Raw genomic sequence first — 12,331 nt, 5'->3', positions numbered from 1 at the left:
TATGGTAATGCTAACTTGATTTTTAATTAACTTCATTTTATTTACACTCTTAGGACATTTCTTATAATCCAGTTAATAGAGTTGATCATAGGAGTAATCTAAAAATAGGCAAAACTATTAAAAGAATAACTTTTTAACTTTTATTTCAAAATAATTTTAGGTTTATAGAAAACTCACAGTATAGCAAGGAGAGTTCCTATGTACCTATTACCCAGCTTCTCCTGATGTTAACATCTTACATTATCACACCAGGAAATTTATAGTGATAGAAACTTTTTAACTAATCCATAGATTCTTACTAGAATTTTGACAGTTTTCTCTTCAATGCCCTTTTTTTTGTAGTTCAGGATCCAGTTATAGATCATGCATTGCATTTACTGATAGTTGTCATGTCTGTTTAATTTCCTTCAGTCTCTAATTCCTCAGTCTTTGTAATCATGACATTTTGAAGAGTATTGGTCATATATTTGTAGAATGTTCCTCAATTTGAATTTATCTGTAGTTTTCTCATAATTATTCTGCAAATGTTCACCACTGAAAGATTCCTTGGAGAAGGGAAAGGCTACGCACTCCAGTATTCTGGCCTGGAGAATTCCATGGACTGTATAGTCCATGGGGTTGCAAAGAGTGAGACACAACTGAGTGACTTTCACTTTCACTTCTCATAATTATTCTGCAAATTTTCTCCACTGTAAATTTATTTTATTATTTCCTTTGTAATTTATATCTTGTGGAGATATACTTTGACACTATACAAAACTTCTGTTTCTCATCGTACTTTTCTTCCCGTGATTTTAGCATCCAGCAGTAGTTCTGTGGATTTGCTCAGTGATAACGTTTTCTTCCCATTTTTCTTTCTAATGTTTAGTGTTCTGAATTTTAGTGTAAGGAAGATCAGTCTCCTCTCCCCTATTATTTTTTAATGTCAGTATGGACTCATGGATATTTATTTTAGTCTGTGGGTTTATAATACAATAATATTATTTATTTTATTGTTCAAATTTTCCAGCTTTGGCCATTTAGTTTCAGGGTAGTTCCTGTATCCTTTCAGCATGCTCTCACCAGTTTGTTTGCTTATCACTTCCTCATTATCTGGCACCACAGATGTTTGGGGCTCATTTTTATATTTTTCTTACCTTGTTCTTAAAATCATCTGTTTCTCCCTGGTTCCTTTCATTGGAGAATGGTATTTAGAAACCAAGATTTAGGCATTAGGTGTACTCATTGCTACCAGGGTGTCATTGTTTGTGGACCTGAAGAAATATATGTTTAATGAATTTCTTCTCCCAAGACTCTGAATTCTTTCTACTTTTTGTTTTTTAGATTCAACTATTCTGAAGGAGATCAGCCCTGGGATTTCTTTGGAAGGAATGATGCTAAAGCTGAAATTCCAGTACTTTGGCCACCTCATGTGAAGAGTTGACTCATTGGAAAAGACTCTGATGCTGGGAGGGATTGGGGGCAGGAGGAGAAGGGGACGACAGAGGATGAGATGGCTGGATGGCATCCCTGACTTGATGGACGTGAGTCTGAGTGAACGCCGGGAGTTGGTGATGGACAGGGAGGCCTGACGTGCTGCGATTCATGGGGTCGCAAAGAGTCAGACACGACTCAGCGACTGATCTGATCTGATCTGATTATGATTAGTATATATTTTACTCCCTCCCACCCAGTTATCTTTATTTTCCTAGACATTTCATATGTGGACAGTGGTAATTTTAAATAACTACTTTGAAGGTGCCATAGCACTGATCTGCATTAATATTAGCTTTGTAATTTCCTTTAAAAAAATTTTTTTTAGATTAACATACTTGTTGTACAAATAAGCCCTTCTTCTATTACTTGATGCGATATAGTCCTAAAAGTGGGATCGTGTGTTAGATGACTGTTGTATGGCTCTTAAACTATAAAAAGGTTGGATAAATTATTTAAAATCTTTGAGATTTTCCTGGTGGTCCAGTGGATAAGACTCCATGCTCTCAATTCAAGGGACCCAAGTTCGATATCTGATCAGGGAACTAAGATCCCACGTACCGCAACTAAGCCTGTGCGCCATAACTACAGAGTCCACGTGCTCTAGAGCCTGCCAGCTGCAACTGGAGAAGCCTGCACATGGTAATGAAGACCCAGTGCAGCCAAAAAATAAAGCAGCAAAAGAAATGAGCCAATGAGATGTGGCATTTATAAAAATAAATAAATGAAATCTTAAACAGAAAACTGAGGAAAAAATGCATTCCAAAAGTGATCATATTTTTCAAACATTGAAATAATACCTCTAACATGTAACATTTAAAACTGTAAACTAATCACTTTAAAGTTTAAATAGGTCAAAGTCTTAAATTCTCTTTCCAGTTCAGTCCAGTCACTCAGTCGTGTCCGACTCTTTGCGACCCCATGAATTGCAGTACACCAGGCCTCCCTGTCCATCACCAACTCCCGGAGTTCACTCAGACTCACGTCCATCGAGTCAGGGATGCCATCCAGCCATCTCATCCTCTGTCGTCCCCTTTTCCTCCTGCCCCCAATCCTTCCAACCATCAGAGTCTTTTTAAAGTTTGAATAGGTCAAAGTTAGGGTTAGGCTTGGGGTTGGGGTTAGGGTTGGGGTTAGGGTTAGGGTTAACTCACTTTTTCCAATGAGTCAGCTCTTCACATGAGGTGGCCAAAGTACTGGAGTTTCAGCTTTAGCATCATTCCTTCCAAAGAACACCCAGGGCTGATCTCCTTTAGAATGGACTGGCTAGATCTCTTTGCAGTCCAGGGGACTCTCAAGAGTCTTCTCCAACATCACAGTTCAAAAGCATCAATTCTTTGGTGCTCAGCTTTCTTCACAATCCAACTCTCACAGCCATACATGACCACGGGAAAAACCATAGTCTTGACTAGACGGACCTTTGTAGGCAATGTAATGTCTCTGCTTTTCAATATGCTATCTAGGTTGGTCATAACTTTTCTTCAAGGAGTAAGCGTTTTTTAATTTCATGGCTGCAGTCACCATCTGAAGTGATTTTGGAGCCCAAAAAAATAAAGTCTGCCACTATTTCCACTGTTTACCCATCTATTTGCCATGAAGTGATGGGACCGGATGCCATGATCTTCGTTTTCTGAATGTTGAGCTTTAAGCCAACTTTTTCAGTCTCCTCTTTCACTTTCATCAAGAGGTCTTTTTAGTTTCTCTTCACTTTCTGCCATAAGGGTGGTGTCATCTGCATATCTGAGGTTATTGATATTTCTCCCGGCAATCTTGATTCCAGCTTGTGCTTCTTCCAGGCCAACGTTTCTCATGGTGTACTCTGCATATAAGTTCTCTTTAGGAACTTTAAAAATAAAACCTCTGTGTATATCATATCTGTTTCTGAGGCTAACATATCTGATATACTCTCTAGGAATATTAAAATAAGGTTTGTTTCGGGCACAAAAACTTAATGAAGAAAGTTGATACAGGCGTTTCCTGAATAGGCAGTGACCTGGTACAGAATAAATATCATTGTATTAAATTTCTGTTCAAGGGGAAGAAATATCAGGCTCTGATATCAGCAGTTCAGAGGAAGAGGATGATGAAGAGGGTGAGGTTGGAGAAGATGGAGAGAAAAGGAAAAAAAGGAGGAGTAAGTTCATTTCAGTGTTCTAGAAATTAAATGAAATTGCTGCCTAATGACGGTTTAACATTCCTAAGGCTGTTGAGTACATGCTTTTTATTTCGCTATTTTTTATTGTGGTAGCAGTTTGAACAGAGGATTTGCTATATACCTGGTTAACTTTGCATTATTTTTTCTTCCTATACTGATCTGTTATTTCTAGATCAATCAGCATACAGTATGTTCTAGTTTTTTATACTACTTAGAATTATAAAAATCTGTGATAGTGGATATTCCATTTTTAAATTTCATGTGGGATTTTAATGTGGGGACTTTTATCTGTGTTAGGGATCTGAATATTTTAGAAAGTTAAGATAATGTGAATTTTTTTCAAATATGATTAAGCTTTAAAAGTCATTGAGTTTTTAATAAATTTGTAGAAGGATTCTATTATATAATAGCATGCAAAATGTATTTTCTTTATAAAATGTACTGATCTGTTAACAGAGTGTTCGTTTCCAAGTATCAATTAAAACTGTATATTGTGATAAAGATATAGATGACAGTGCAAAAGAAAGACAAACATTATAATGGGCTACATTTCAGATCTTTCTATCTGAGTATTTATTTCAGAACTCTCTTCCATTAATGTGGATCATTGTTTTCGAGCTGGTGCATATTTTGCTTGTCTTAGTAAGATGTTCTTGCTGAAAATAACTCATCACTGTTTGATCAGGTGTCCCAAATTTAAAAGCCATAGAGAGTCCTTCAAAAGGCAGGAAAAATATAATTTAGAGCAAGAGTTGCCAAGTAGTCTGCTGACCAAAATCAGCCCACCACCTGTTTTTGTAAATGTAGTTTATTAAGCAGCCATGTTCATTTGTTTACATACAGTCTACAGCTGTCTTCACATGTGTCTGTATGGCCTGTGAAGCCTAAAGCACTTATCTTGTGTCCCTTTACAGCAAGTGATTACTGACCCTTGATTTAGAGAAACGGTTTTGTGTCCATACATATTTTTTCAGAGTAAGCTATTCAAAGCTGAAACAGATAATAGATTTGTTTAAAAATGAAAATTTGAATTTAGAAAAATGCCATTGCTTACTTACTATATTAAAATATTTAATAGTAACATCTTCCTTCAAGGCTTAGAAATTTTCAAAATTTCAGTAAGCCTTCTAAATTCTGTGAAACTTTAAACATGTATATCTGATAGTTTGATGTTTTGGAGATGAAAGAGTGAAATTGGAGACATACCCAAACTGTTTGTATTAAAGGGTAATTTATCATTCCTATAACTTTAATTGTGCATGACTTTTAAGCTCAGTTCTGTTAGTTTATCAACGTAAATGGTTTAAATAGACTTATTTGTCACCAAGTGACTTATTTTTTATTCTTGTCATTCCAAACCTCTGAATTACTATACTTTAAGTGAATAGTGAGGTTTGCCTACAGTGGATACTTAAAGGAATACAGTTTCTAATTCCCCTGTATGGCTTTGTAATTAGAGAATACTACATAGACTGCCAAGACTGATTTTAAGGGAAAGTAAGTTTTGGTTCTTTAATACAAAACTTGATTGTCCTTTAAAATTCTTTCTCTGTGTATGTGTTCATTTTCTTGTTCCTCTTTCTTTGGTTCCCGTTGGGCTCATTTCTTTGTCTTCCAGGCAGTAGCAGCAGCAGTAGTTCAGACTCCACATGTTCTGTCATAGAGAAACCTCTGGATAAGTTCTTGCCTAGTGAGTGGTAGCTCTTAAATTCTCTAACAGAGCTTTGGCTTTTCCATAACTCATGGGCTTCATTTGAGAAATGCTGCACCGCTCCCTGTCATGACTTAAAGAATACATGTTGGACTTCTCAGTAAAACAAAGCATGTGGTGATATTTCCTCCCCTCTTCATTGCTTCCAGTTAACCATAATTGTTAAAACATATGCTTAAGCTTATGTTTGAGACAATGGAAGAGAGATTCATGCTTTTGCAGTTGAGATAATGTAAAGAGAGCTAGTAAGCTGTATAGGAGAATAACTCTTAAGGTTCCTTTTCATGTTTCGTCATACTCCTAGTCAGTGTAAGGGACCTATCTATAATAACAAAATTCTGAATTTCATAAGGTACACATTATGTTTGGAAGTACAGTGGTGCCAATTATAACATATCTTGTAGTTTAAAAGATTTTATGCTTTGGCGTCCTATTCTTAGGGGTAACTTAAGACCAAAAGCTCCCAAATAAAGAAAAATGTAAAGTTTGAAGCAAGTAAAGATAAATTGAATGGTATTTTATATCAAATTACCATTTATCTCTATTTCTAAATGACCTGATTGATTTTAAGAAACTTTGTATGTTATGATTAGAGAATTCAGATCCACAAGAAATTGTGCAGGATCTGTCTTATTTCAAATCTAAAGCTTTTTCTTAAACCATAATTTTGACAAGTATTATTAATTTTATTTATATTTTAGTTTCAGAAGAAAAGAGAATTGATGCTTTCTTGTACTAGCTTGCAGCTTACTGCTTTTTAAAGCATTATCTATATATTCTTACCTTTCCAAAACTAATAACAAAAACATTTGGTTGTTGTTCTCATGCTTTTAGCTTTCTAGAGGAAGAATTCTCAGAATATTAGGAATTATTTTCTCTATTGTCCTTATATTTTTTCAAGACAGTTAATTTCATAAGCTAACTCAAAAGACATAACATTGCTTTAGAAACCATATAGAAGTCTCATTTTGTATTATAAATTGCTAAATGTAAGAAAATATCTGAGTGGGAGGTATTATAATTTAATTTTCTGTTTTAAAATTTTACTTTAATTCTTAAAAGGTATTTACATGAAAATTTGTTATGAAATGAATTGTAGTTCAAGCAGTTTTAGTTACTCTTTGTGTACCTAGTGTATAATGTTCAGTTCTTTTGTTGCACTGTGGGTATGTTGATGACGTAGAAAGATGGTTGCCCCAGCATGTGGTTGCTGTGTGTAACTTGTATGTACCTTCCTTTTTAAAAATATGAATGGCCCTTTTTTTTTTTAGGTGTTGTTTGCTTGAATCATCAATTGATCATTTACTTCTATAGAATCATTATAATTACCCTTAACAGTCTACTAATAGATTGAATGCAAGTTTGTTACTGTACAGGTGTACTTCACTTTATGCAATAAGCATTTCTTGAAAATGCTTATAAATCAAGTTGGGAAATCAGTTGTATTGGGAGAATTGCTGTCTTTAAAAATTCTTTATTAAGTGCTTCTGTTAGTTACATGATCACTGCAAATTTCTCCAGTTTATTTGTTTAGTTGGTTGAAGGTTTTGTGTTCGATTTTCTTAAAGGGGGGCACACCTGTAATGTATCCTTATTAGAGGTCATTGAATTGGGAAATTTTGAAAATGGACAGTGTGACTTCTGCTACTTTTAACTTACTAATTTTTAAAATTGGCTTTATTTCCTGTTTTGCTCTTTATATTACTTGCCAGGTCTTAGCAGGTTCCCAATTCCATGTCCTCTATTTGTTGCAAGTTTGGGAGTCAAGGTTGATTAGAAATATGACTAAATTAATCTTACTGTCCTTGCTTAAATTATCATCTCTGATTATGTTGCATATACTTTTCTTTTTGCATAAAACTGATCTATTTCAGTTTGTATAATGATTGTACTCCTATACTTATACTATAAATAAATGCTATAATACATTTTTCTTTGTTTTACAAAAGAAATAATGTTTTTTTCTTTTTTTCCTCTTCATCTCTGTGCATATGCTTCCTGTCTCCGATTTGCTTACTACTTCTTGTTGAAAGATCAAGCAGGTTGGTGTGATTGATTTGCACTCCACATGGTACAATTATTTAAAGTATAGAGAACTTTTATTTAACCACATTACAATTTTTTAATTCATTTTTTTACAAGGTAAGTATGTGTCTTGTATTTTAAAGTATATTTCAGCTTTAGCATTTTTAAAATTCCTTTTTTATTCAATTCTTTTTTAAAAAGCTTATTTCAGTTTTTATTAACAAAGGTATTAGGAACATTTTAGTTTCCAAATTATCTTCTTAAGGAAACAATTCTGAACTACTAGCTTGACAGTGACACATTGTATATTCTAGACCTAATTAACAAAATAAGCAATAAAAATAAATATATCACCAGAACCACATGGCATAATCATTTCTCTCAATTCTTAAAGACCTAGTAAGCCAAATTTTAGAAATATAAATGATTTCATATACAAGCATTTTCCTCCTTTTTTTAAACCAAGGACTCAAATGCCTGGTTATGTATGGCCATGGATACTCATGTAATGAAAATGAAGTTAATTCAATAACACTTCCTAAAATTCTTCCCTTTAATTTTGCCTTGCTGAAGTTCACCTCAGTTTTGGTTAGAGGATGTGGTAGATGGGAATTAAAATATTTATCACTCCTCTTTGGCTCAGTTAAATATTCTGTGGCATTAACATTCTTTTTAGATTTTTTTTACCTGAAACTTTGTGTTAAATTTTTACAATTTTAGAAGGTTTTTTTTTTTTTTTTTTAATTGGTTGGTTGGTTGGTTTGATTCATTAATATATTTTTAAAATCTTAAAAAAAAATCCAAAAGTGACTTTTCATAATATCATGTTTTTAAGTGCCTTGTTAAAGTTGCTACATATCCACATTTAGCTTACAGTAAATGCAATTCATCAGACTAATTCTGGCTAAAATAATATATTACTTAAATATCAGACTTTTGAAACTGAAACTATGTATATATGGTCATTTTTATGAAAATGCTGTGAGGACACAGTAAGATTTTTGCTGCTAAAACATCAGTTTGAAAATATTACCTGAATAATTTTGAATAAGTGAAGCAGTTCAGGCATAGTAGTAATTCATCAGTAGGCATGTACTTTTGTATCTCTACACATATATATATTTTCTTATTTAGCTGCTTTTTAATGCATTTGGAAACTATTTTTAACTAACAACACAGTTGCAACCCTAGAAGCCTAAAAAATGAATGTACGTGTGTTGAGGGGACCATTTCCTCTATACACATACAGTTTTCACACATACAATTTTTAACATATTTTTCATTTTTTCTTTACCATAATTTTAGAGTCTAAAGGAAATCATAATTATTTTAGCGCATACACTTACTTTATACCTGAACTTACACTTTCCCCCCTCAAATTTCTAAGAAATAGTTACTACTGATGGGAAATCCTTTCTAGGAATTCATTGGGAATAAGAGTTAAATTACTTTTTAATATTACTTTCTAGCAGTATAGTTCAGAGTGTTCAATACAGGTGATTGTGCTAAAAAAGCCAATAGAGTCAGGTCTGTAACCTGACTTTGGGATGCAATGAATCACACCACACCAAAGCATGAATTTGGATCAGTGCTTTTGTTTACTCTTTTATTTAACTTATTCATCTTGTGGCTTTAGTTTGCTCTGGACTTACATTTCTGAAGAAGTGAAGGGTAATGTATTTTAAACCTTTGGGGTTTTATATGATTTTAACCCAAAGAATTAAAGCTTGTGAATGATTCATCATCTTGTGGTTCCTGAAAGAGTTTATTCAGATATATATATATCTCCATCATCTTTATTTTTCAGTTCTCTTTCCTTGTCAGCATGTGGGGTTAGTTTTTGGGTGGAGACATTAACAGTTTATAAATTCTTCTACACTCTTCTGTGGTCCTTTGGGAAGGAAGTTAAGAATGACAGAAAGCTTTCAGGAGAGCCTCAGACCAGTTCTACGAAAAATTTGATTGTTTTTTCTGAAGGAAAGTACATTTCAAAGAAATTGTATTACCAGAAATGAATTATCTTTAATTCGGTTTCATAACGAGTTTAATAAGCTGGTTTTTCTTTTTTTCTTTTTCATTTTAATTTCATGATTTTGAAATTCATTAAATCTTTAGTGAACATTTACTATACATATATATATATAAAAAACATTGTGTTAGGCATTATAATCAAAATAGTCATTTGGAAATTATATTTCTAGCTGTATTATTTGATAATATTTCTACTTATATTTCACACTTGAAATGTTTAATCTGATTTAGGGAGATTTAGGATCCTGAATTTGACATAATAAGTTACTTTAGTTGTTCATTTAAGATTTGATGATATGTCATAACAGCTCAGCAACTAAAAAATGACTGGTTAATTACTATGTAACTGTTACATAATCAGTATAGCATTACTTCCTTTAAAAGTATGCTATGAAATAAAATACTTTCAAGTAATTTTATCAAGTAAAATTTTTAAAAACCTCTGGAGATATATTCAGTCTTAAAAATGACTTGATATAAATTCTGTCTGATTTGTGTGTGACTTTTACTTATTCGTTCATTTTAATAAATTTTGTGGGAAGGTGTTTTGAGAAGTGACTTGATTTTGTACCTGGTTATCAGAAAAAAGTACCTAAATAATGATAATGCTTTTTTGGTGAAATATGTCATTTGGGGATACAGAGATCTTTGCTTTTTTATTTGTTTGGTTTTCCTGTTAATCTCTCTCTTTTCCTACTCGTCTCATTTTCTCTTTTATGTACTTTTGTTCTTAGTTATCATTGCACAGTTGGATAACAGTTTGCATTTAGCAGTTAAAAAATCTTTTAGGAACATAATAAGTAGAAATAAAAAATACTGTTCAGTTGATTTCCTTAAAATGTTGAGATTTGATTTTGTATTCTTGAGGAGTGTATCTTTGAAGGTAATGTGTATGTCTGAAATACTGACTCTGAAGTGATTGTTGCAATTAAATGACTCAAACAGGTAAAAAGAAAGTTTCCCCAGATAAGATGGTTGAAATGCAAGCAAAAATTGATGAAGAGAGAAAAGCACTTGAAACAAAGCTTGACATGGAAGAAGAAGAAAGAAACAAGGCTAGAGCTGAGTTAGAGAAACGGGAAAAAGATCTTCTTAAGGCCCAGTGAGTATTACTGAATTGAGATGAATTTGTGATTTAAATTTCTGGGTTTTTTCTTACAGTATGCATAAGCAAGAAAATTGAATTGTAATTAAAAGCAATACTACTACCCAGTTGTGTAATTTGAGAGAGATGTAATTACATTCCTATTATGAAATTATATATCTAAATTTTTGTTACATTTGGGTAAATTTAGTACATAATTGATGGATATTGTGTATTCTCATTTTAATTAACAGACAGGAGCATCAGTCTTTGCTAGAGAAATTATCTGCACTGGAGAAGAAGGTAATTGTTGGTGGTGTTGATTTGTTGGCAAAAGCTGAGGAACAAGAGAAACTTCTTGAAGAATCCAACATGGAACTGGAAGAAAGGAGAAGAAGAGCAGAGCAACTTCGTAGAGAACTTGAGGAAAAAGAGGTGATGTGAATTTTTATTGTTGGTTGATGTTTCATCTGAGGTATTTACTTTTATAGTGAAAAGCTGAGCGTCTATAGTCTTAATAAAATTTTAAAGCATATCTATGGATTGCTTTGAAAGATAATACTTGCTAAACATTTATATCATTTGTTAATTAAGCTTTAATGAAGAAAATTATTCTGAAGTTCACCACTTTTTGTCATAGCAAGAACGCTTGGATATTGAAGAAAAGTATACCAGTTTGCAAGAAGAAGCACAAGGAAAGACCAAGAAATTAAAGAAAGTTTGGACTATGCTGATGGCTGCAAAGTCAGAGGTTGATCTCTTAGAAATTACCTGTTGTTGTTGTTTGAATTTTTTAGCTTTGATTAAGTATGATTAAGAATCCTAAAGGAGTCATAAAGTGTGCTTACAATTTTACAGAAATAAAATTTTCACCTTTATGTGCAATTTTAAATTTCATCTGTTAAGCTAGTAAAAATAGTTTATTTCAGCCTTAACTACTAATGTGGTGGAGTGGACAGTGATAGTGTTAGAATATTCTGTCCATTATTTTTGTGAAAGAACTGGGTAAGCTTTTACAAAGTTTCCTTGACTACTGCCCTGTCAGATGAAATTGTTTTGTATTTAAAATCTTACTTGTCCTTAGTATTTTCATTGATTCTGGTAGATGGCTGATCTCCAACAAGAACATCAGAGGGAAATTGAAGGCCTCTTGGAGAACATTCGACAACTTAGCCGGGAACTGAGACTTCAGATGCTTATTATTGATAACTTTATACCTCAGGATTATCAAGTAAGTGGGAAGTTCTCTGACTTAAATATTAGGTCACTTGGCTGGGGTTAAGGACTAAAGAAATGCAATTTCTAATTTAATTAGCAGTAAATATTTACATTTCAGTTGTTGCTGATAAAATTTTCTTTAATTTCATCACATTTCACTCCAGCTGTTAACTTTTCTTAATATATATATTATTCTCCGTTTGAGTAACTAAGTATCTGAACAAGAATTCCTCATTCCTTAGGAGGAAGGCCAGATTCATGTAATTCATGTAAAGGCATAGGTCCTATTTGTTTTTTCAACATTCTTTATCCTATGAATAGAATAAACAGAACTCCTGTGCTAATTTTTTTTCCCTGTTTATGGATGCTAATTCTGTGCGTTTGAGGTGAAGTGGTAAAATAGACATATGAAATTTACCATCTTAACTTTTTAAGAGTACATTTCATTAAGTACTTCACAATATTGTACAATGATCACTACCATCCATCTCCAGATAGATGCTAACTCTGAATACTACTATAATTTTAAAATCAGAGCCTCTATTATTCTTTTCACCAAATATCTCTTTCCAGTACATTTTAGTAGACTTTAACATTGATTTTTAAATTTTATTTTAAATCTATGTACAGTTTT

General features: G+C 32.8%; 1 protein-coding gene across 3 annotated transcripts in view; it reads left to right on the top strand.

Annotated features, from left to right (window-relative positions):
- The window catches only part of KIF3A (kinesin family member 3A), a 92,600-nt gene that overhangs the window by 72,647 nt on the left and 7,622 nt on the right, over positions 1–12,331 (top strand). The window contains exons 9-15 of one of the 3 annotated variants that reach the window (XM_010863602.1): positions 3,509–3,607; positions 5,247–5,318; positions 7,373–7,381; positions 10,341–10,497; positions 10,734–10,914; positions 11,120–11,230; positions 11,585–11,710. In XM_010863602.1, coding sequence (XP_010861904.1) covers positions 3,509–3,607; positions 5,247–5,318; positions 7,373–7,381; positions 10,341–10,497; positions 10,734–10,914; positions 11,120–11,230; positions 11,585–11,710 — 755 coding nt within the window. The remainder of the gene's footprint in view (positions 1–3,508; positions 3,608–5,246; positions 5,319–7,372; positions 7,382–10,340; positions 10,498–10,733; positions 10,915–11,119; positions 11,231–11,584; positions 11,711–12,331) is intronic. The other 2 variants (XM_010863604.1, XM_010863603.1) reach the window with 2 other exon arrangements.

The sequence above is a fragment of the Bison bison genome, unplaced genomic scaffold (assembly GCF_000754665.1).
Source record: "Bison bison bison isolate TAMUID 2011002044 unplaced genomic scaffold, Bison_UMD1.0 scf7180017864492, whole genome shotgun sequence".
NCBI lineage: Eukaryota > Metazoa > Chordata > Mammalia > Artiodactyla > Bovidae > Bison > Bison bison.
The sequence above is the reverse complement of the archived record's forward strand: the minus strand, read 5'-3'. Positions and strand labels throughout refer to the sequence as shown.